The sequence below is a fragment of the Manis pentadactyla genome, chromosome 5, assembly GCF_030020395.1.
Source record: "Manis pentadactyla isolate mManPen7 chromosome 5, mManPen7.hap1, whole genome shotgun sequence".
Classification (NCBI taxonomy): Eukaryota; Metazoa; Chordata; class Mammalia; order Pholidota; family Manidae; genus Manis; species Manis pentadactyla.
The window spans coordinates 45317756-45338309 of NC_080023.1; the positions used below are offsets into that span (position 1 = coordinate 45317756).

The 20554-nt window shown below is 35.9% G+C and overlaps 1 protein-coding gene across 3 annotated transcripts in view; it reads right to left on the reverse strand.

Moving 5' to 3' along the window:
* Positions 1-6777: 6777 nt before the first annotated feature.
* PPAT (phosphoribosyl pyrophosphate amidotransferase) overlaps positions 6778-20554 on the reverse strand; it is a 45347-nt gene continuing 31570 nt past the window's right edge. The window contains exons 2-12 of one of the 3 annotated variants that reach the window (XM_036895172.2): positions 19181-19247; positions 18517-18723; positions 16584-16696; positions 16333-16478; positions 15720-15792; positions 14971-15122; positions 14439-14566; positions 13424-13645; positions 9993-10113; positions 9085-9177; positions 6778-6990 (exon numbers count right to left, since the gene is read on the reverse strand). In XM_036895172.2, coding sequence (XP_036751067.1) covers positions 6983-6990; positions 9085-9177; positions 9993-10113; positions 13424-13645; positions 14439-14566; positions 14971-15122; positions 15720-15792; positions 16333-16478; positions 16584-16696; positions 18517-18723; positions 19181-19247 — 1330 coding nt within the window. In that variant the 3' untranslated portion in view covers positions 6778-6982. Of the gene's footprint in view, positions 9178-9992; positions 10114-13423; positions 13646-14438; positions 14567-14970; positions 15123-15719; positions 15793-16332; positions 16479-16583; positions 16697-18516; positions 18724-19180; positions 19248-20554 lie in introns of all 3 variants that reach the window. The other 2 variants (XM_036895171.2, XM_036895174.2) reach the window with 2 other exon arrangements.

Genomic DNA, 20554 nt, shown 5'->3' on the forward strand with positions numbered 1-20554 from the left:
TCTATTCCTACTAGTTTCTCTGTCTCTACAGAATTTGTCACTATCGTAGTGCTTACATAGCACTGCATTTCAAATAACTTAATTTGTCCCACCTACCTGTCAGAAGTTTTGCCGGTTTGTAAGTAATCACCTATTTATTGAAATAATTGGATCAGAGAAATAAGACCTGTACAGCTGGTGCAAGTATGGAGTCTGGATGTGACACCATCCCAGTGCTGTTTGTTCACCATAATGCACTAACAAAAAGACACTATATAAAAAAAAAAGGCACACAGGAATGGGATTAAAGATGGCGGTGTGACAAGTGAGATAGACGAAAATGTAGTTAATACAAAGAATCCTGAAAGGGCAACAGGAAAGAAGGCAGCGCCAGACTGCATGCACATAGAGAAAAGAACAGACCTCAAGGAACAGGGTAAAGTACCAAAGCCATGATCAGGCAGGACCCAAGCCCTTCCCCTACCCCAGCTCACTGGCGGGAGGAAGAGAAATAGAGTGGGGAGGGGGTGGAATCCTAAGACTGCTGAACACCCAGCCCTGGAGGTCTGCTCTGGGAGCATGAACATACACTGCATGGTGCTCTGGAGATTAGTAGAGTTGGAAAGCCAAGACAGGTGGAATACTTGGAGAGACTAAGATTGCAGCTGCTTGTGGAAAAGAGGGATCCACATCTGGCCACTCTAGGACAAAAGAAAGGCGAGCAGTCTGAGAGACCTCCTAAAAGTAAGAGGGCTGCTAAAGGGGCAAGTATTGCACAGAGCTTGCTGCTCAGGAGAACGGACAGGTGGAAAATATTGTCTGGGTGCACTCTGCCCAGCAGGATGGGAACTTTCACATTCTTCAGGCGCTCCATCACCAGGCTCAATACACAGATCCAAGGCCACCTACTGTGATACGAGGCCTGCTGCACCTTCCTCCTGGACTGGCGGCACTGGCTCACAAACCAGCAGCCACTGCCTTCATGTCAGGCCAGCCTGAGGGAGGTGCTGCCTACAGCAGATACAAACACAAAGCATAGAGGCTTACACCTGTGTGCTTGGCCCACTGGTTCTGGAAGTGGACACAGGCACAGTAGCTGGGAAGCAGGAAAGAGCTCTTTCCTCACCCATGAGCTGAGAAGCTCCATAAGGTAGACCGTATGGACACTACAGGATGCCACATACAAATATGGAACGTCAAAGGAACCGGGTTCGAACCAAAATCCCACAAACACCAGAAAAAGGACCAAGTGAAACTGAAGTCATCATTCTTCCTGAAAAACATTTCAAAATAAAAATCAATAGAAATGCTCATGGAGGTACAGAAAAATATTTAAGAACACAGGAAAGAATTCAGGAGTGAGATTCAAGCATTAAGGAATACAGTATCTGAAATGAAACATACAATAGAGGGATTTAAAATCAGATTAGATGTAGTAGAGGAGATGGTAAATGGAATGGAAATTAGAGAAAATGAATACAAAGGAGCTGAGGGACAGAGAGAAAAAAAGGACCTCTAGGAATTAAAGTATTTAGACAACTGTGTGACCAATCAAAACAGAACAATATTTCCATTATAGGGGTACCAGGAGAAGAAGAGAGAGAAAACAGGATAGGAAGTGTCTTTGAGGAGGTAATTGCTGGGAACTTCCACAATCTGGGGAAGAAAATAATCTCTCAGTCCATGGAGGTGCACATATCTCCCAACAAAAGGGACCCAAGGAAGACAACATCAACACATATAATAATTAAAATGGCAAAGATCAAAGATAAGGATGAAAGCAGCCAGAGAGAGGAAAAAGATCACCTCCAAAGGAAAACTCATCAGGTTACCATCAGACTTCTCAACAGAAACCTTACAGAACAGAAGGGAATGGTATGATATATTTAATGCAATGAAGCAGAAGGGCCTCGAATGAAGAATACCCTACCCAGCAAGATTATAATTTAAATTTGAAGGAGGAATTAAACAACTTCCAGATAAGCAAAAGATGAGAGAATTTACCTCCCACAAACTATCTCTACACTGTATTTTGGAGGGACTGCTATAGATGGAAGTGTTCCTAAGGCTAAACAGCTGTCACCAGAGGAAACAAAACCATAGTAGACAAAATAGAACAAATAATTCTAAGCACATGCAAAGTCAAATCAACTACCCCAGAGTCAGTCAAGCGATAGACAAAAGAGTACAGAATATGACACCTAATATATGAAGAATGGAGGAGGAAGAAAAAGGAGAAGAGAAAAAAAAGAAACTTTAGATTGTGTTTGTAATAGTATACTAAGTTAGTTAAATTAGACTGTTAGATAGTATTGAAGTTACCCTTGAACCTTTGGTACCACGAATCTAAAGCCTGCAATGGGAATAAGTACATACCTATTGATAATCACCCTAAATGTAAATGGTCTGAATGCACCAATCAAAAGACATAAGAGTCACTGAATGAATAAAAAAAAACAAGACCAGTCTATATGCTGACTACAAGAGACTCACTTCAAACCCAAAGACATAGACAGATTAAAAGTGAATGTTTGGACAAAGATATTTTATTTTCATGAAACTAATAGGGCGAAAAAAACAAGTGTTGCAGTACTGGTATCAGACAAAATAGCCTTCAAAACAAAGAGAGTCACACGAGACAAAGAAGGACATTACATAATGATAAAAGGGTCAGTCCAACAAGAGGATATGACCATTATAAATATCTGTGCTTCCAACACAGGAGCACCTACATATGTGAAACAAATACTAACAGAACTAAAGAGGGAAATAGAATGCAATGCATTCATTCTGGGAGACTTCAACACACCACTCACTCCAAAGGACAGATCAACTAGAGAGAAAATAAGAAGACAGAGGCACTGAACAACACATTAGAACACTTGGACCTAAAAGACATTTACAGAACACTCCATGCAAAACCAGCAGGATACATATTCTTCTCAAGTACACATGGAACATTCAGATCATACACTAGGCCACAAAAAGAGCCTCGGTAAATGCAAAGAGATTGAAATAGTACCAAACAGCTTCTCAGATCACAAAGGTATGGAACTAGAAATAAATTACGCAAAGAAAATGAAAAATGGAGGCTTAACAACGTGCTCCTAAATAATCAATGGATCAATGACCAAATAATCAACGGATCAATGACCAAATAAAAACAGAGATCAAGCAGTATATGGAGACAAGTGACAACAATAATTCAACACCACAAAATCTGTGGGATGCACTAAAGGCCATGCTAAGAGGGAAGTATGTTGCAGTACAGGCCTACTTCAGGAAAGAACAATGCCATATGAAGAGACTGAACTTATAATTAACAAAACTATAAAAAGAACAGAGGACCAAAGTCAGTAGAACAAGGGACATAATAAAGATTACAGCATAAATAAATAAAATCAATTAGAATAAAAATAGGATCAATGAAAGCATGAGCTGGTTCTTTGAGAAAATAAACAAAATATATAAACCCCTAGCCAGACTTATAAAGAAAAGAGGAGAGTCTACACACATAAACAGACTCAGAAATGAGGAAGGAAAAATCACCATGGACACCACAGAAATACAAAGAATTATGAGAGAAGAGTATGAAAAATTATGTGTTAAAAAACTGGATACCTAGAACAATATGGACCATTATGTTCTAGAAAAAAAAAAACCTTCCAATACTGCAGAGGAAGAAACAGAAAATCTGAACAGACCAATTACCAGCAACAAAATTGAACTGGTAATCAAAACACTACCTAAGAACAAAACCCATGGACCACATAGCTTCACCATTGAATTTTATCAAACACTTAGTGAAGACATAATATCCATACTCCTTAATGTTTACAAGAAGTAGAAGATGAGGGAATAATTCCAAACTCATTCTATGAGGCCAGCATCACTCTTAATACCAAAAGCAGGCAAAGACACCACAAAAAGAGAAAATTACAGACCAATTATCCCTGATGAGCATAGATGCAAAAATACTCAACAAAATATTAGGAAACTGAATTCAAAAATACATCAAAAAGTCATCCATCATGATCAAGTAGGATTTATTCCAGGGATGCAAGGATGGTATAACATTTGAAAATCCATCAACATCATACACCACATCAACAAAAAGAAGGACAAAAACCATATGATCATCTCCCTAGATGCTGAAAAAGCATTTGAAAAAATTCAACATCCATTCATGATAAAAACTCTCAACAAAAGGTCTATAGACAGCAAGTACCTCAACATAATAAAGGCCATATATGACAAACCCACAGCCAACATTATACTAAACAGCGAGAAGCTGAGAGCTTTTCCTTTTAAGATTGGGAACAAGACAAGGATGCTCACTCTCCCCACTTCTATTCAACATATTACTGGAGGTCCTAGCGTTGGCAATCAGACAACACAAAGAAATAAAAGGAATCCAGATTGGCAAGGAAGAAGTTAAACTGTCCCTGTTTGCAGATGACATGATATTGTACATAAAAAAACCCCTAAAGAATCCACTGCAAAACTACTAGGTCTAATATTTGAATTCACCAAAGTTGCCGGATACAAAATGGATACACAGAAATCTGTGGCACTCCTATGCACTAACGATGAACTAGCAGAGAAATCAGGAAAATAATTCCATTCACAATTGCACCAGAGAATAAAATACGTAGGAATAAACCTAACCAAGTGAAAGATTTATACTCTGAACACTACAAGACACTCATGAGAGAAATTAAAGAAGATACCAATAAATGGAAATACATCCTGTGCTCATGGATACGAAGAATTAATATTGTCAAAGTGCCCAGACTGTCTAAAGCAATCTAGAGATTCAATGCAATTCCTATCAAAATCCCAACAGCATTTTTCAATGAACTAGAGCAAATCGTTCTAAAATTCATATGGAACCACAAAAGACCCCGAATAGCCAAAACAAACCTGAGAAGGAAGAATAAAGCTGGGGAGATTATGCTCCCCAACTTCAAGCTCTACTACAAAGCCACAGTAATCAGGAAAATTTGGCACTGGCACAAGAACAGACTCATAGACCAATGGAACAGACTGAAGAGTCCTCATATAAACCCAAGCATATATGGTCAATTAATATACGATAAAGGAGCCATGGACATACAATGGGGAAATAACAGCCTCTTCAACAACTGGTGTTGGCAAAACTGGACAGCTACATGCAAGAGAATGAAAGTGGATTATTCTTTAACCCCATACACAAAAGTAAACTCAAAATGGATCAAAGACCTGAATGTAGGTATGAAACCATAAAACTCTTAGAAGACAACATAGGCAAAAATCTCCTAAATATAAACATGAGCAACTTTTTCCTGAACACATGTACTCGAGCAAGGGAAACAAAAGCAAAAATGAACTTATGGGACTACATCGAACTAAAAAGTTTCTGTACAGCAAAGGACACCATCAACAGAACAAAAAGACATCCTACAGTATGGGAGAATATATTTGTTAATGACATATCCAACAGGCAGTTAACATTCAAAGTATATAAAGAACTCACATGCCTCAACATCCAAAAAGCAAACAGCCCTATTTAAAAATGGGCAGAGGACATGAAGAGCCAATTTTCCAAAAAAGTTCCGATGGCCAAGAGACATATGAAAAGATGCTCCACATCACTAATTATCAGGGAAATGCAAATTAAAATCACAATGAGGTATCACCTCACACCAGAAAGGATGGCCAACATTGAAAAGTCTAAGAACAACAAATGCTGGCGAGGATGTGGAGAAAGGGCAACCCTCGTACATTGCTGGTGGGAATGTTAGCTAGTTCAACCATTGTGGAAAGCAATATGGAGGTTCCTCAAAAAACTAAAAATAGAAATACCATTTGACCCGGGAATCTCACTCACTGGAATTTACCCAAAGAATACAACTTCTCAGATTCAAAAGGCATATGTACCCCTATGTTTATTGCAGCACTATTTATAATAGCCAAGGTATGGAAGCAACCTAAGTGTCCATCAGTAGATGAATGGATAAAGAAGATGTGGTACATATACACAATGGAATACTATTCAGCCATAAGAAACTAACAGATCCTACCATTTGCAACAACATGGATGGAGCTGGAGGATATTATTCTCAGTGAAATAAGCCAGGCAGAAAAAGGTAAGTGCCAAATGATTTCCCTCATTTGTGGAGTATAACAATGAAGCAAAACTGAAGAAACAAAATAGCAGAAGACTCACAGACTCCAAGAAGGGACTAGTGGTTACCAAAGGGGAGGGTTGTGGGTGGTCGGGTGGGGATGGAGGGAGAAGGGGATTGAGCGATATTATGTTTAATACCCATGGTGTTGGGGGGTCATGTGGTAAGCAGTGTAGCACAGAGAAGGCAAACAGTGAATCTGTGGCATCTTACTACACTGATGAACAGTGACTGCATTGGGGTATGGGTGGGGACTTGATAATATGGGTAAATGTAGTAACCACATTGTTTTTTCATGTGAAACCTTCATAAGAGTGTGTATCAATAATACCTTATTAAAAAATTAAAAAAAAAAGAAGGGACTACCGGTTTTCAAAGGGGAGGGAAGGAGAAGAGGACTGAACGGTGTTTTGATTAGTACACATGGTGTTGGGGAGACAGTGTAGCACAGAGAAGACAAGTAGAGTTTCTGTGGCATCTTACACTGATGTACAGTGACTGCAACTGGGAATGGGGGTGGGAGGGACTCAATAACATGGGTGAATGTAGTAACCACATTGGTTTTTTTGTAAAACCTTCATAAGAGTGTATATCAATGATACCTTAATAAAAAGAAAACGGCACACGCATATTTTTAAATACTTATTACATATATTTGTCATCAACACATCACAATGAATTCACACAAGAAGTAGGCTTAGTTCAGTTCACAATATAGATCCTGTGAAAGTCCATTTTTCGTCTTCTCGCCATTTTACAATACACTACTTATATAAATTTAAAGCAGTTACACATTTGAGATTAAATTGGTAAAAAACTGTAGTTTATTTCAGGCTTCAGGAAGTTGTGAAATAAAAGGGCATGATGGAGAAACATTAGGAAATCTGCAGAAGTACCAAACTGTCACAGTATCACCTTTCTTTATAAAAGCATTTCAGCAAAACAAAACACAACTATGGAAAACACAGAAGTCAGAGATTTTGGTTTAGTAGTTTCCCTGAGTCTCTTATTTTTTAAAATCAAATGTAAGTAAGGCTAGTTGAAAATTGACCTGTAGATCTTGCCTCTTCTGCACTGATATGAGGAATACATTTAAGACAAGAGTCTACATGCTCAAATGGTCCCAGGGCTTTACTCAAATGCCAATTTGCTTGTCACTGCCACAAGGTTATCTGAGCCACTGCTGTCTGCTGCACGTGGGCTTAAAGAGCTGTCAAAGTTTTATGTTGGCCTGCCATAAGAAACATGTGAAACGATATACCAAATGAAGACAAATGATTTCAGTTATTAATAAATATTAAATTTCTAAATGGATGAACATTATATACAGCAGATTATGGTATTTTCACACAGAAACAAACACTTTTGTTTTAAAATCTTACATAAACAGGAGTTGGGGGGAAGTTGTCAAAATTTTAAGCCTCAGATGTTACAAGAAAAAAATTTCTGAAAAACTGAATTCATTAGATCCCAATAAAACAAAGTAGAAAGAAGTGGTAAGTTGATGCTTGGAATTAGATGGGCTAATTCCAAAATAGTAGCTGTCTCTCTTAAACAAAATTGGCCCCTACAGTGTTTCTACTTGATCATTTAATTGCAATGATATGTATGTGTACATACATATATATGTATATATGTTTGCAAGTAATCAAGCACTTCATTTAAAAAAAGCATATAATTAATAAGAATAAAAGGTTTGTTAGAACTTAAAAGTATTTTTTACTTCAAATGTACTAGGTTACTGCTGGGATCATACTACAAGGGCACTAAGTAATATGGGTCATACTTCTGTTCAAATGCAGGAAACCTTTTTCCCAGAGATGTTTTCACAATCATTCTTAGGGCATGTCAAAGATAGATGGCAAAGCACTGCTAATCTGTATGTCTCCCTTCATCATAATGAAATCTCAAATCAAATGCAGACTAACAGCCAGCATTTTAGAAGTTAATAATCATACACTATCTTAAAACTGAGGGGATGAAATAACTGGCTCTAACCACCAAAAGTATGACATTTATTCACGTTCCTATTAATTATTTAAAAGATTTTGTAATATAAGTACCCCATTGCATTGGGGAGTGGGGAGAGCACACAAAAGGCATTTTTTTTGGTATACAGTTGTCTAAAATTAGGGAAGCCAAGTTCATGATTATAGTCACACCTATAGAGGCTTGACACTTTGGGGATATAATGGATTCAAGGTTTGTATGAAATGTTTTATTTAACTCACCTATCCTGTTTATATCATACCATCTTTGCCTAACCTCTTGCAAACTCTTTAAAGCATGGATCTGGCAAATGCCACTTACCACCTGCCTTCTCTGACCAGGTGAAAAAGGCTAGCTGATGCTTGTGTAAATAAAAAAAAAAAAAAACCAATATTGTATTATATGCAATTAGCAAGACTCAATTATGAAACTATTCCACAAATGAATTTCAGTAACTCTCAAGAAACATTCCACAAATTCCCTAAGAATCTGTGGGTAGGTACAATACCTAGCAGTCCCCTCTAAAACAGAAATTTACCTAGTCTTGGCATTACTGCTGATGATCTGAAATCAAAAGTATACAATTGTTAGCCTCAAAGTACTAAATTACTAAATAAAACTAAAAGGATCATCCAAGTTCCTAGATAACAACAAAATATCTAGGATTATTAAAGAAAGCATAGCACTTTGGTACTCTCCAGAAAAAAATACCGGAACTTATAAAAGTGAACATAAACATGTGGAATTTACATTGTAACAACTAAGTAACAGTAAATGGGTAGAGTATAACCCTGTAACTTCTTGACCAACTTTATATCTTTAAACATTTTATCTGCCCCTACCAACTACCATTCCAATTCCACAGGGTATTTTCCAGTGAGACAGGCTGTACAATGACCATTCTTTTCAAAACATTCCAGACCATTCCCATTCTCTTGAATCATAATATCTTGTTTTCTCACTTTCTGTTTTTTTAATTTTATCCCTTCTTGTACAGATGAAACCAGTCCTTCTACTGACAGATACACAACACTGTTTGCTCCTACAGGGGTTAAGAGGGAAAAGAAAAAGGTGATGAGACTTCCTTTGGAAAGGAAAAACTATCTTAACAGAGAATAGTTACAAACAGAAAGACAAGTCAGGTAAAACTTTCTCCTTTAGCCTCTCTCTCAAAAAAAAAAGGAGGGGTATGGAGTAGGGGACCAATAAAACTCAGGGCCTTCATTATTTTTTAAATTTTAAATAGGAATTTAAGGGATAACAATTTAAAATACCAGCGGAGGCTGCAAGTCTAGAATGGATTCAGAAAGCTTCAGGAGTGATTTTCTTAAGAAAACAGATTTTGAAGTCAGGAAGATCTGCATCTTTGTGATACTTACATAGTCATCTCACCCAAATTTGAAAGGTAAATGTCTTATCCAGGATAACTAGATCCTCCTCCATGTATCTGAACCACATTATATAAGATAAGACTATATAAATTTTTCACTTTTATATTTGTACCCACATCCAAAGTATTCTTTTAGAATCTGTGGCAAACTTGTTTTTGTTTATAATGGGATCTGACCTTTGGGAGCTTTGACTGATAAGCCTGCAGTTCCCTCTGCCTGGAAAGCTCTTCTTCCTTCTCCTCTGATCTCACCTTGGCCTGGCTCTCAGCACAGCCCTTACTAGGGGGACTACACGCACTAGGCACTTTGACTGTTCAAAATGGTGTTCAGCATTTGCTAAACATAAACATATTTTTAACAAATTCTGAACACAATTTTTTATTAAAAGTATACAGATTAACAAGCTTTGGATTTTCTCTGTTAATAAAGGAATAAAGATAAAGTTTATAGAAATTTTATTACCTACCTAGATATTTTGCAAGATGCTCAAATTCTGGTTTATTGGCAATAAGCTCTTCTTTTGTTGGTATGTTTATTCCCATAAAACACGGAAATCTAATTGGTGGTGAAGCTACTCGAATGTGTACCTTGGAAAGAAATCATTTCACATATTCTTTATTTTGATATTCATTTTAAGAAGGATTATGCAAAATTCTATCATTGACAAATGCAACATAAAATTGTTTTACAGAATATTTAATAACAACATAGGGGTAATGAAGCAAACTACAAAATTTCATCTTTAACAGATGAAAAAAAAAACCCTGGAAAACCATGTGGTATACATATAGAACTCCAGTGTTTAGTCAGAACTTTTAGAGTCAATTACAGCCTTGAGCAGCCCTGCTCTAGACTCTGAAGTGTCCTGGACAAGAACTTAAAAATGTCAGCCACTCATGACCACAATGGAGAGGGTGAGGGCTTGATAATATGGGTGAATGTTGAACCACTGTTTTGTGTATGTGAAACCATCATAAGACTGTATATCAATGATACTTAAATAAAAAAAAAAATGTCAGCCACTCATAATGGGTCCCATTTACAGAGCTGACCATTGTTACCATCTGTCACTTATTAATGAGGCTATTTCTTTCTTCTGATCTTCTATGTCTCATTTAATAAGTTTATATTACAAGGACCACCTTTTCTCTTCTAACACTTGAATGGCACCGTTGCCTCCCTCTTATTTTATCATTTTAAAAAGAGAAATATCTATTGCATAAAGTGAAAACTTTACTACTACAAAGGTCTATTTTTGTCTACTATTATTTTCTCCCTTTTATCATGTATATTTACATGGATCAAATCAGCGTCTACATCTTTTTTTTAAATTTTGGTATCATTAATCTACAATTACATGAAGAACATTATGTTTACTAGGCTCCCTGCTTCACCAAGTCCCCCCACATACCCCTTCACAGTCATTGTCCATCAGCGTAGTAAGATGCTGTAAAATCACTATTTGTCTTCTCTGTGTTGCACAGCCCTCCCCATGCCCACCCCCACACTATACATGCTAATTGTAATGCCCCCTTTCTTTTTCCCCGCCCTTATCCCTCCCTTCCCACCCATTCTCCCCAGTCCCTTTCCCTTTGGTAACTGTTAGTCCATTCTTGGGTTCTGTGATTCTGCTGCTGTTTTGTTCCTTCAGTTTTCCTTTGTTCTTATACTCCACATATGAGTGAGATAATTTGGTACTTGTCTTTCTCCACCTGGCTTATTTCACTGAGCATAATACCCTCTTAGCTCCATCCATGTTGCTGCAAATGGTAGGATCTGTTTTTTTCTTATGGCTGAGTAATATTCCATTGTGTATATGTACCACATCTTCTTTATCCATTCATCTACTGATGGACATTTAGGTTGCTTCCATATCTTGGCTATTGTAAATAGTGCAGCAATAAACATAGGGGTGCATCTGTCTTTTTCAAACTGGAGTGCTGCATTCTTAGGGTAAATTCCTAGAAGTGGAATTCCTGGGTCAAATGGTATTTCTATTTTGAGCATTTTGAGGAACCTCCATACTGCTTTCCACAATGGTTGAACTAGTTTACATTCCCACCAGCAGTGTAGGAGGGTTCCCCTTTCTCCACAACCTTGCCAACATTTGTTGTTGTTTGTCTTTTCGATGATGGTGATCCTTACTGGTGTGAGGTGATATCTCATTGTGGTTTTAATTTGCATTTCTCTGATGACAAGCGATGTGGAGCATCTTTTCATGTGTCTGTTGGCCATCTGAATTTTTTCTTTAGAGAACTGTCTATTCAGCTCCTCTGCCCATTTTTTAATTGGATTATTTGCTTTTTGTTTGTTGAGGTGTGTGAGCTCTTTATATATTTTGGATGTCAACCCTTTATCGGATCTGTCATTAATGAATATATTCTCCCATACTTTAGGATACCTTTTTGTTCTATTGATGGTGTCTTTTGCTGTACAGAAGCTTTTTAGCTTGATATAGTCCCACTTGTTCATTTTTGCTTTTGTTTCCCTTGCCCGGGGAGATATGGTCATGAAGAAGTCACTCATGTTTATGTCCATGAGATTTTTGCCTATGTTTTTTTCTAAGAGTTTTATGGTTTCATGACTTACATTCAGGTCTTTGATCCATTTCGAATTTACTTTTGTGTATGGGGTTAGACAATGATCCAGTTTCATTCTCTTACATGTAGCTGTCCAGTTTTGCCAGCACCATCTGTTGAAGAGACTGTCATTTCCCCATTGTATGTCCATGGCTCCTTTATCAAATATTAATTGGCCATATATGTTTGGGTTAATGTTTGGCGTCTCTATTCTGTTCCACTGGTCTGTGGCTCTGTTCTTGTGCCAGTACCAAACTGTCTTGATTACTGTGGCTTTGTAGTAGAGCTTGAAGTTGGGGAGCGAGATCCCCCCCCACACTTTATTCTTCCTTCTCAGGATTGCTTTGGCTATTCGGGGTCTTTGGTGTTTCCATATGAATTTTTGAACTATTTGTTCCAGTTCATTGAAGAATGCTGTTGGTAATCTGATAGGGATTGCATCGAATCTGTATATTGCTTTGGTCAGGATGGCTATTTTGCAGTGTCTACATCTTTTACCTTTCTTACAACAGCAAGGATTTCCCATGTTTTGCAGTATTCATAATTAGACTTTTAAATATGGCTGCATCATATTTCATTATACTGACGTGTCAATTCACTAAACTATTTTCTACTGGTAGATAGATAAGCCTATTCCAGTTATTTTATTTTTATCTATTATTTTTTACTATTTTAATAGAAGTTGAATTTAGTTTACACCTCTGTTTTTATTACATGATTTTCATAGAGGTCGAAAGAGATTATCAGAATCAGTCATAAAAATGGCTGGAAAATCATATAATCATAATTATTATTTAAGTTTTCTAAATAGACTATTGTACTGTTTTCCATACCATTTCCTCCTACAATAGATTTTATGTTTAAATCCACTCAGCTATTAATTGTAAATGTTTTCTCATATCTGTAATTTGAGTTACTGGAATATATAGTTAAAAGATTAAAAAATATAACCTATTGTGCCAAAGTTATGCTAGGATTGGTTCTGTATCTTCAAAAGACAAAGTAATCAATACTCTACAAATTTAAAAAGTATTCTATTCTGTGGTTGTCATTAACTTTTAAGTTAATTTTATAAAAATTTTAAGCTTTTATACTGAGCTTTTTAATCTGTTAAGGATTAAATTCACTATGTAGTTTAAGAGTAGCTATTACATGTTTTCCAAGTTGTTGCAGTTATTCCTAAACCAACATTATATAAAAAATGTCACTTTACTATATTGAACTATCCATTTCCAGTTACTGTACTAAATTGCTATTTTTATGCCAGTATCATATTGTTAATTATTGGTGCTTTAGGATATGTTTCAATATTACTTACCTCTTTTGCACCAGATTCTTTGAGCAATTTGATTATGGGTGAGATGGTATTGCCTCTCACAATTGAATCATCTATAAGAACAATTCTTTTGCCTTTGAAGTTGTCTGATAATACTCCGAATTTTTTTGCAACACCAAGCTGTCTTAACCTCATGTTTGGCTGAATGAAGGTTCTTCCAACATACCGGTTTTTACACAGCACCTCCACATACGGAAGCCCACACTGACAGAGAAGAAACAGAAGAACAACGTGCAGCCATATACAGAGAACTCTAGGTTTCTGTTTCTTATAAAGCTACCATTGTAATAGGTATGTAAGATTTTGAAATGTGGTTCTTATGCTCAACTGTCTGTTATCAGATTAGAATTTTCCTTCACTACTTAAACTGTAGGGGAAAATAGGCAAAAAGAAAAATTATTGAAGTAATACCAAGTCATTTTGCTAGAATTTGTAATGCTTTTCTCTTAAACAATTATTATTTCTCTATCTTGGAAGAGAACACTATGCAAATGAAAACATGACAAATAATGAATTTATACATTTAAAAATTAACAGCAAAAGATAAATTAAAGCCAGCAGATTAAAGAGATGCTTTTTAAGGCACAGGAGGTGATTTCACTAACTTTCATGGTCATGCTTCCCTATAATTTCTTTTAGAAATTAACAAACTAAACTTTCCAACACAGTGAATGTTGACTATGCTTTATAGTCACCCATACTCAGGAGGGAATAAATATACTAGTGGCTTGTATGGGTACTTCAGGAAGGAAATTTTAATAATAAGTAAATATTACCACTAAATTCTACATGTATTTTCATGATATTATCTTTTTAAAACGAAGGGGCTCATTCTCCTAGCCTTTGGGTGAAACTTTTTGTGGACTCCACTGAAATGAAAAGGCTGGAAAACAAGTAACTCTTGTAAAGGTACCAACATTTTCTTTTTCCTTAATGTAAATGGATGAGTTTTTCTTTAGATGCAAGGATTTCTAATTCTACTGCTAAAAGGAAATACCTTTCCGGCATAACCAAGAGCAGCAGGCGTAGCAGATTCTGGAACAGTGCTAACCAAATCAGCATCCACAGGTGCCTCAATTGCCAGCCGCTGACCACAACGGTATCTTACTGTGTAAACCATTTGCTCTGAAATATTTGGAAAAGGAAAGAGATCATTTTTACTTAGTATAATATAACACAGCATAACAGCACTATTCTAAGAATACCAACTTGTTAGAGAACTCCATGAGTACAAAAAGAAAAGCAAGACAATACTAAAATATTTAAGTGGAAATACATAAACTGGTTAATTCACTGTTTTTTAAAAACTGACCTTAATACAGATCTAAAAACCATAATCCTTACTCCTAAAAGGAAAATAAAACCCAAGAATTAGACAAAAGGGCAAAATAGTGACATGTAGGCTATGTCCCATCTCCACTATATGTAACAATATGCTTTGGAAGAGCCAGGTGACTTTGGGTCAAGAACTGACATTTCATTAAGATAAACAACAGATTTATACCAATTATTAAAGATACTTTACTTACCTTCAAATATACTATCTGGTCTTGCAAAATACACATATTCAAAGATACAAAAAGCCATTGGATTTCCTTCAGACCTTGGTATAATATCAAGAGTTTGTATATTATGTTTGGATATTTCCACAATTTCTCCAGGCAAGACTTCACGGTAGTATCTTGGAAGGAATGTTGAAGAAAGAAGACTTTAAATAAATTAGTTCTTAAGGCTGATAATAACATCTATTATAAAGTACACTCAAATAAATAAATAAATAAATAAAGTACACTCATAGTCCCTTCCCTTATAAAAGAAAAAATGTTTGGCTTAATATAAAAGCTAGTTATGGCTTAAAGAAATAAAAAGGTAATATTCCTCCAGCACTAATTTCTACACATCTGTAACCCCTAAATTTTAATTAAAAAAAAAAAAAGTCCAAGTTTCATTAATTTTTTGAGAGAATAAAGGCTAACGAGAACATTTTTGTCCTGGCTTTAAATTTTTCAAACATAATTATTCCTTGTTGAAGAGATTCTTCCTTTCTAAAATAAGTCTCACAGTATTTTGAAAGCAAGAGGGCAGTTTCAGAATTAGAAGGTATTCCTGGAACGTTAAAGTTTAAATCAGTGCAGCTGGTAAACACAATGTACAAAAGAAAATGCATTTATAAATATGTCTTCTTACAGACATCAGAAAGAAAACTTAGATGCAAAAGTTAAAAAATGTTTTTCATCCACATGGAAAAAGTTAATAAATTGAGTGAGATAAAACTTACCTTGCACCAATTGATAAAAAGCTACAAGATTCTGAAGATACCACCCATCCTTCTGTTTCTGAAGATTTTTTCTCTGTAAATCACAAGATGAATCAGTTAATGGATTTAAGACATTTAAAAAGGTACCTACTTAAGAGACTACCTATTTCTATTTAGTATAAACACCAGTAAGATAAATAAAAAAGTTGGGGTATCAATTTCTGTAACTTTAGGAGCACACTTGCTCCTCAATTGACTTAAGTCAAAGATAAAATTAATGATCTCAAGATTCCTTCAAATACTAGGCTTTCATGGCTTGAATAAGACACCTGAAGGTAAATTAAAAAAAAAATCACTGAAATCATGACTACACAAATGAAAAGGCTGGGCAAAGGATATGAACAGGCAATTCAGGCAGGAGAGAATAGGAATGTCTATTAAATACATTAAAAATGGTTTATCCTCAGAAATACTCAAGGAAGTATATTTAAAAACTAAGTATCATTTTTTTTCTTTTTTACCTAGCCCCATCTCACTTACAAGCTTCCTATACCTAAAGATACTTCCTATACTAACAGTAGGACAATGACTTAGAAAAGCATTATGAAATTATATTCCTTCTGAAGTTTATTACCTTTATCATTTATATCAGATACAGGAATAAGACGACCAATGCATAGAGGACGATTTCCATAAGGGTCTCGTACTGCATAAATAACATCTCTGTGCATTATAAGTAGGGAGTATGCTGTAGGTGCTTCCTTCATTAAGTTTTTTATCCTGGAATTAATTAAATAATTGAATGAATAATTTCCATTATAAACACATAGAAGGCACACAGCTCTCATTAAGAGAGCTGCAAGCTTAGCCTAGTTTTATAATTACCTTGCTACCCAGTCTGGGGTGCCATCTTGTTCCTGAGGAGGAGTATATGCCAGTAACTGGGTAATCATTTCACTATCAGAACTTGTTGACAGACCAATACCATGACGCAGAAGCTATTTGGAGAGGAGAAAAGTGTAAAATCATCAGAGGGGAAGCTCTACCTCACCCCTCACCCAGTAGCCCACCATAATGGAAAGAGATCAGGCATTATGACAAGTGAATGCTCAGTTACGAAAACCCTGCATTCTACTAATGGTATGTATACATCATAGTAAAGAACTGTTGCTAGAGGCAATGGGAAGTTTCTGAAGATTTACAGGCAGGAAAAAAGTTCTTTATCAGGTATACAGGCAAAAGATTTTAATTTTGTTTGAGAATTAAGTTTGAAGGAATGTAAACCCGCAGTGGGGAGGTGGGGGGATGGAGAAGACATGACAACTTGAGATTGTGATTCTAACTTTTTTAGCCCTTGATACTCCTGACAAATAGGACACATTCCTGTGTCAGTGGCACAGACAGTGGGTACTCTCAAGCCAGGTTTGTTGGTGGTAATGATAGTGGCTACCCTTCCTCATTGATTATCACTGATAGAGTAGTAGAAAGGAACAGACTGCATTGGATGATTAAATGTAGATGAGGTGGTAAAAACTGGTTGAGTGCACTTTATGATGATGAGGTTCTAAAAGGGCTGACCAGGATAAGGGCATCACCACTGACACGCATAGGCTGAATTTAAACTATCACTACAGAACATTCTTCATATGCAGCTAAATGTGTCATGCTGAAATCTATCATCTGGGTAAGAGGTTATATCTGGAAATAAGGAGCTCAGTATTGTCTGGAATTGAACTTCTAGTGGTTATTTCTATGTGGTGAGTTTTTTAGAAATTTTACTTTATAATTTTATAATTGGATTAAAAACTTGTTTTCATGTGGGGGCAGAAATGCTTATTATTGTCCTTATAATGCCAGAGCCTAAAAAGAGGGCAAGACAAATAAATAAATAAACAATTTAGAATAAATAAAGCTAGAATTGAAAATAGGACAATGAGTGTTGAAAAGCATGGGTTCTAAATATGTTTTCCACCCATCAAATTCACCATCATTTGACATATATAATTACTTCTCCCATGTGAAATGCCTGATCTACAATGCTAAGGGGATAACTGGAGGTATATATAGTGTGTAAAAACCATCCTATTACTAAACACTACCTGAAGCTTTTATTTCTGAGGTCACCAAATCAAGATTATTGGAATCTAATGAATTCAAGTAAATCAAGATTATTGGAATCTAATGAATTCAAGTAACTTGGTGTCAATTAATGAACGGCAAGAATGGACAAATAAGAAGCTATCAGGAATATAAAGATACCAAGTAGTTTTAAGAAAAATTTTTTAAAAAAGGAAGATGAAATCATAGATGAAGGCATAGGTACAAATTAACACAAATTAACTCAAACATCTCAGGCATCAATACCACAGAAAGCTTCAAATTACATGCTATGGACAAAAAAGAATACTCTTTGCCCCTTTTCCAGGCTGTTTCCAAATCACTTTTGCTTGCATTTGTCATCTTCGAGTTTATAATCCATTTTCTTATTCCTTGAACATAGGGACAAAGTTAAAGGGATAGCAAAAGTCCATGAACCCTAATTCCTTTGTGCTTCTAATAGCTACCATACATCAATTTTTTCTACTCTAAAGCAGGGCATTAGAATCACTCTGGAGCATATTAAGATGCAGACTCAGCACCTCCCACCCCAGACTCTGTAGTGATATCTTAAGAGTCATAAAGATATCAAGTACTCCAGATAATTCTTTGCAGTTATTGAGCAGGAAGCAACAATCAGAAGATATCCTTTACCAAGATTCTCAATAAATTCTTTCCATTAATTTATCCCAAAATGAAAAAAAGCATTAAAAAAACTTACCTTTCTCCTTAATTGAACAGCATTTACCAATTCACCATTATGTGCCACAGCTATTTTCCCATGAAGTGTTTCAACAACAAAAGGCTGACAATTTTCTAATTCACAGTTTCCTGTAGTGGCATATCTCGTGTGTCCAATTCCAAGATTTGAAATATATAATTTCTTCAAGCTGTCTTCAGTAAAGACGTGGTTTACAAGACCCATTCCCTTGCAAATCAAAGTAAAGTTTATCTTAGAAAAAAACAGACTAGTAGTACTAGTGAATAGAGGCTTTTTATAAGGCTTTGCTCAGGCAATTCAAAATTAGACAATGTAGTTCACTTTTCCACTCTGCTATGAGATATTTTTTTTTAAACATTGAAGAACAGATATACCTAGCAATAAAACTTACCAAATATAATAAACTAAATTATTTACACTTCAAAAATTCAAAGCATGTTAAATATTGAAATAATATTGAAATAAATGACCTGTTTGAGTGAATCAGTCTAGCAAACTATCACTAGGAGAGAAATGCATCCTAATTTGACAAATAAAAAATTGCTGATCTGAAGAAATTACTTCTATATGCAAATTATATATTCAAATTTCCTTCCCCCATCCCCATATACTTATGGGTGTTACTGTTGCTATCTTTATATCAACATTTTTTGCTCAAATATACCTTGTGTGTTCTGAATGTTGGTACTGAATTCCCATCACTGGTCACAATACCAGCACTCTCCTGACCCCTGTAAATATAAAAAGGTATCAGCTGTTAAATTTACCCCATTGATAAGCTTAATGAACTTTATGAAACATACTTTTCTCAAAATCATCCATGAACTCAGTCTGACACATTAAATGTTACTATTACCTGGGCCTCTTCTACTCATCATGGTGATTAGCAAGCAGCAGCAGATACTGTCTGAATTCTAATAGGCCAGGCACTGTCTTAAGTCTTTTCATAAGTGATCTAGTTTATGAGGCTTTCACAACAATCCTATGAGGTAGGTACCATGATTACCATTCCCATTTTACAGATAAGGACACTAAAGTAAGGAAGTAACTTGCCAAATGTCACACACAGAACAGCGGTGGCACAGCCAAGATTAGATCACAGACAATCTGACTCCAGAACTAGTGCTTCTAACTTCTGTACTACATGACCTCTAGATAAGGCTGAGAATGTAGATATATAGGAAAATCTCCAAATAAAGCAGCAGATAAACACTTAGCTGTGAGTATTGGAATTATGGACAAAATGTATTTATTTTTGAAGTTTTTTTTGCTTTTCTGCACTTTCCAAATTTTCTCCAAGTAGTCATCACTTTTGTTATCGGGGAGGTGGGGGGGGGCACTGTTTCTAAAAACCCTAAGCTGATCAAGTGCCCTGTGTCCCATTCCCTGAATTCATACTTTTTAGGTGTTGAGAGAAAAAAGCTGAAAGCTGGGTTCGAAGTAGAGCAATAAATACATGGTAAGACTTAGAGGATGTGCACCATTGGAGTATAAACTCAAATGATAAAGGTTTCAATTGCTCAACAATTTTTAATCGTTCTGAACAAATGCTATAAATACTAAATGTTAACAATTTTGTTCCAAAGAAAATCTTTACCACATATATATGTATATATTAATTATTAATACACTGATTTATATTTTCTGAAAAGGGTCTTTTCAAAATTACATATTACAATTATTTAGGCATTTTAAAAGCAAGAAAAACTGACATAGGCAGTATAGTTTAGGAAGAGAAACAGGTCCTCAAGAAAAGCTTGAGGCCAGTTCACATGGCCAGCCGGCAAAACAGGTTATATGTAAACAAACCAGCTAAATTCTAGGAAAATCAGCTGATGGCAAAACAGGTTAAGCAAAAACAAACCAGCTAGATTCTAGATGGGGAACAAAAATGACCTACAGTTACCCAAAAGTTCATTATACACTTATTAACATATTAAAAAATCACCTCCATTGGGGCCATGATAGTTCTGAGGCTGACCCTATCAAGACAAAAAGTGGGTGTTGCCCCTTTCCCCCCAAATTCCCTCCCCATTCC